Source organism: Aedes aegypti, chromosome 1, assembly GCF_002204515.2.
Source record: "Aedes aegypti strain LVP_AGWG chromosome 1, AaegL5.0 Primary Assembly, whole genome shotgun sequence".
Classification (NCBI taxonomy): domain Eukaryota; kingdom Metazoa; phylum Arthropoda; class Insecta; order Diptera; family Culicidae; genus Aedes; species Aedes aegypti.
The window spans coordinates 70,036,723-70,041,544 of NC_035107.1; the positions used below are offsets into that span (position 1 = coordinate 70,036,723).

At 36.3% G+C, this 4,822-nt stretch overlaps 1 protein-coding gene across 1 annotated transcript; it reads right to left on the reverse strand.

The window, feature by feature from the left end:
• Nucleotides 1-623: 623 nt before the first annotated feature.
• Nucleotides 624-1,365, reverse strand: LOC5565113. The gene is made up of 2 exons (XM_001649410.2): nucleotides 1,099-1,365; nucleotides 624-972 (listed from the first exon to the last, which is right to left on the reverse strand). The coding sequence occupies exons 1-2, from the start codon at nucleotides 1,309-1,311 to the stop codon at nucleotides 643-645; spliced, it is 543 nt and encodes a 180-aa protein (XP_001649460.2). The 5' UTR covers nucleotides 1,312-1,365; the 3' UTR covers nucleotides 624-642.
• Nucleotides 1,366-4,822: the final 3,457 nt, after the last annotated feature.

The window sequence follows — 4,822 nt, forward strand, 5'->3', positions numbered from 1 at the left end:
TTAAAATGAAACAATTCTCGAAGACTTATTCAAACAGACTCAAGTCAGAAAAGTTAACAAACTTACTTTATCAATCCTACGTGTTTCGCAGACGAAATTCTACACGTTCCGCTGTAAACCAATTCGATTTTTCACCTTTAGAACATTTAATTTTCGGATTTACAAAACGACGAAAGTAAGATTCTCCACTTTCGCAACCTAACCGCTACTTTCGCCGCTCCGTTGTATGGGAGACAAAGTGACTTAACCACGAATCAAAACAAAACACTACTTGAGTCGATTTTACACTGATACAAAAACGTCGTAAGTAACTGATTGAAACGGCTTATCATTTTGTCATACATTTTTTGTGGGAAATGGTAGGAACTACCTAGTGTTTTAACGCGAGCGGATTGCATGCAAAATTTAAGTGATGAACACGGTAAAAAATGTTAAAAAGGGGATTCATTTTAAAACAGTTTTAGAAGAAAGGTTGTGATTCTTCTTAATTAACTTTCTAAAAACCGTATGAAAGTTACTTACGTCGATTTGGAAAAGTAATCGAGAATTCTAGTTAAGCTAAAGACATGTTGCGATTAAATTCCACTGAAATTAGTGTTAGAATTCAAATACAAGGAAACATATTTTTGAAACAACACCATTCTATTCCCACGCTAAAGTAAGATAAACGTTCAACTCCATGGTACTCTCTACTCCCGTGATCAAAATTGTAACCCGATAGTATCCTTCCTCAAAATCGTACGGCAACTTTGAACCGTCGACCACCAGATTCTTGTACCAGTACAGTCCCGCGGGAAACGGGCACAATCCTTCCGGCTCAATGAACGGATGATTAGTTTTCTCTTCGAACACGTCCTGATATTCACGATATGTATCGTTCAAGAAATCGCACATGGGATCTTCCGGCACCTTCATCGGAGACATGTTGAACTGATTGTTGCCCAGTCGACTGTACGCCAAATTGCCTTGGAACTAATAGAAAGAACATAAAAAGATGAATAGTCTTATTAGTATGCTTAACAGTCAATTTAAGAAAAAAGAAAAAAGGAAGAAAATAAGGAAAAATAATAGAAAGAAAAAAGAAAAGAAAAAAAATACCGTGTAGCTGTTGTCCAGATCAACTAATAAATCCACAGTTCCATTCAAAACGGCACAAGTTCGGTTGAATTTTGTGACCCGAAGATTGCTGGTCAGTATGTCGAACCCTGACGTTTGTTCAATCCGTTGAAAGATGATTTCTGGTGTTTTCTGCTGTTGTAAAAGTACCGGTGGGAAAAGCCACAGAATGCCTATTGCGAAGGCGAGTCCCATTTTTGTTCCCCTTCGGTGGTGATCTTAATAAGAGGAGCCGAATGAATGTCACGAGAATTTTGAATCGCAGACTCAAATAGCTAGTCAATCGGATGTCGAAGCCATGCCAATTCCATAGATGATTTGTATCATTGGTCATAATGGTTTAGAACACGAATCTACAAATGGGAGGCAGGGATTCCAACACATACATTTAACGTCATATGGATCAACTTCTGTTACAATATGTGGGTAATTATAGTTCGTGAGTTGGGCACATTTCTTTTAGTTAGAAAATGTTTTCACACTAGTAGGTACCTACTGACACATTACACTCCCTTGCATAAGTTTGAGTTCACACCCTAAAAAAATGCAAAAGTGTTCAGTCCATATCTCTTTGATTACATGTCCAATTGAAACTCTCTAAGCCGTATTCGAAAGGTAAAGAGTTATTCTTGCTTCGACGAATACATTTCCAAAAACATTCTTTGTACTTTGTATACTAAATTTTTACTTAAAGTCGTGACATTTTTCAAAAAACAAAAAGCTAATTCGAAAAAACATAGCTAATTTCTCCAGCATTGGATCGACCAAAATTTTAAAACAAGGTGTCATTAGAATCGTAATCTTATATTCTTTGAAGAGAACTCATGAAATTTTTGCGGAAAAATCTAAAAAGTATTCAAAATCAATGAAACAGTCAGTCAAGTCATCGTGCAAAACTTTGGGTTCACCTGAACTTACTTAAATCTGTGAAATCTCAAACCAATCATGTGCACGCCATTATTTGCGCTCAAAAAAGCTTTAAACTGTTTAAATCGGTTGAAAAATGGCAGAGATATTGACAAAAATGATGTGCGTGCGGCTCAGGTGATCCCATACTTTTGCACGATGACTTGACTGACTGTTTCATTGATTTTGAATAGTTTCCAGATTTTTCCGCCAAAATTTCGTGGGGTCTCTTCAAAGAATATAAGATTACGATTCTAATGACACTTTGATTTAAAATTTTGGTCGATCCAATGCTGAGGAAATTAGATATGATTTTTCAGTTTTTTGAAAAATGTCACACTTTCAAGTGAAAATGTAGTATACAAAATTCAAAAAATGTTTTTGGAAAAATACATACGAAATAAGAATAACTCTTTGCCTTTCGAATGCGGCTTAAAGAGTTTGAAATGGACGTGTAATCACTCACAACCACTAGTGGAGCCAGGGTTATGATGATGAGGGGCACAATTAAATTTGAATAGGCTTAGAAAAACGAGAAACAAACTTACTGTCAGTTATTGGTCTAATCTTAGCTCGCAAAGACGCCTCTCAAGTTAACTACACTGAGGTCACCGTAGTCGTAGTTCTAGACACCCTGTCCACTTTTTCTCGGAACAGTTATGTTGTAGACGATCAGAGAGCATTGAAAAACATGATACTTTTCTTTCCTTCGAAAATGTACAGATCCGGTCAGTGCTCATGTACGATTAGTGGGATAAAATTGGAAAATTGGTGTTTGACTACATAGGTTATAAACTTCCGGATTCTTTGTTTATGGTTAAATTTGTTATGCAATCACGCGTATCGCAAGAATAAAGGGTCGAAATGATTATGCCAATGGAAAATAGTTTAATAATTAATTGATTATGAGCTAATTTTTGGGTCAAAAAAATGAGTTTTGGACGTAAACAAACATTTTTAATGACATTTCTCTCCTTCTTCCCTAGCGACCTATATGTTGGTGGCGCATTAAATTTGCCTATTAATTGATGTAACACCAACTAAATAAATAAATAATAACCTATATTAGTGGTTCCCAACCTTTTTGAAGCTTCGATCCCCTTTGAAGTATTACGAACGTTACGCGGACCCCCCAAAATGAATGATTTTTCAAATAATTCTTTATGCAAACCTGCTCAAAATCAACAGATAGATTTGGCATTTGGCAATTCACGTTTGTGATTAACCACAGATGGTAAGAATTTTGTTACGTCCCTTGGAAAAATAGAGTCAATATTTGAGTACTTTCATAAACTACTTTGGCCTCGTAGGTTATGTTCGGCTAAATTAGCTGTAATTTTTAAATAAGAAGCACTTCAATAGCCAAATATGAACGCATTAAATTTCGAATAAAATTGCCGAATTGAATCAAAAGTGCTAAGAATATGTCGTTGAGATTTTGGCCAGGAATCTACTACATATTTTTTCAAGCCTGGCACAGAGCCTTTAACAAAAGATCTTGACCAATTCCAACAAAAAATCTTGCATGGTAATTATGGTAACCAATGTTGTGAAAAACTCAATTTCTTAAAGGTTTTATTAGTAATTCAAAATAACCTAGAAAACAAATTTTCAAAAATATTGTTGGTATTCATTAAACATCACCTCTGGGAGAGCCAATGGATATATTAAGGGATTTACTAATAGGTTTTTTGGGTGGCGGATGTCGGCCGCAAGGATTCATTAAAATATCTCGTCAGGAACTCTTCGGAAATCTTACCAGGAATCCAACAAGAGACTTTGTAGAAATCCACCAAAGACCTTGACTGCCCATAACTGCATATTTGTAACATTCGACAAAAGTAGGCATTGAGTAAATGGGATATCAAGTATGCATTTTATTGCAGTATGGGAGGAAACAAATTTCAAAAAATCACTAAGAACTCAAACGTGCTTATTTGAAACTGAAATTTTGTACAACTCATATCGCGTATTGGGTGAATAGTCAGAAAATAATTCTGATAGATATTTCATTGCTACTACATTACGGGGCTCATGTACAATCTCAATGTGACTGTTATGCAATTACAATTACCAATGTGACAAAACAACTTGGTATTTTTTTTTTAATTTCTAGAACAATCTCACATATTTTAGTAAGTTGATCGAAAGTATTTATCATTTTATGACTCTCCCCGGCATTAACTCGAAATTATCAAAAATGTCGAATGTGACAAATATGCAGTTATAGTTAAGTTAAGTTTGATATTAGTACGACGTGCTCCTTTTATTCATGGTAGTAAAAATCATATCATATGCCAGAAAAGTGAGATAGAAAATTAGGTCCAAAACAAGGCTAGTAAAAAGGTATCGGGGCAAAATGAACACTTGCATGAAATTTAGTGATTCCAAAATAGTGAATGTCTGTCAGTCGTTCCGATGTATAAAAGGGCTCTTCCTCTATCATAAGAGCTTAAAAGAACCTTTCTGGGTTTGTTATTTTCCTCAAAAATTAGATTCCCCCACCGCCTTGCTTATATGCCAATTTGCATAGCATAGCATAGCATAGCGGTTGGTAAATGGCTGGGCATGGCGTACCATTGGTACCTCGCGTACCTGAAGGAATAAAATAGACCCCTTTGTGCGGTCCTTAGCCTCTTGCCCAGCAACTCCTATCCCTACCTCCTCGCGGTACTGGCCGGGGTACGAGTAACCTTAGGGAAGATCGGGTAACCAACCCCCGGTGGGAACTTTGGTCGTATGCTGACAGGGAAGGGGGGGTTTGCTTTTGCTTTTGCTTCTGCAAACCTTGAGCGTCTGT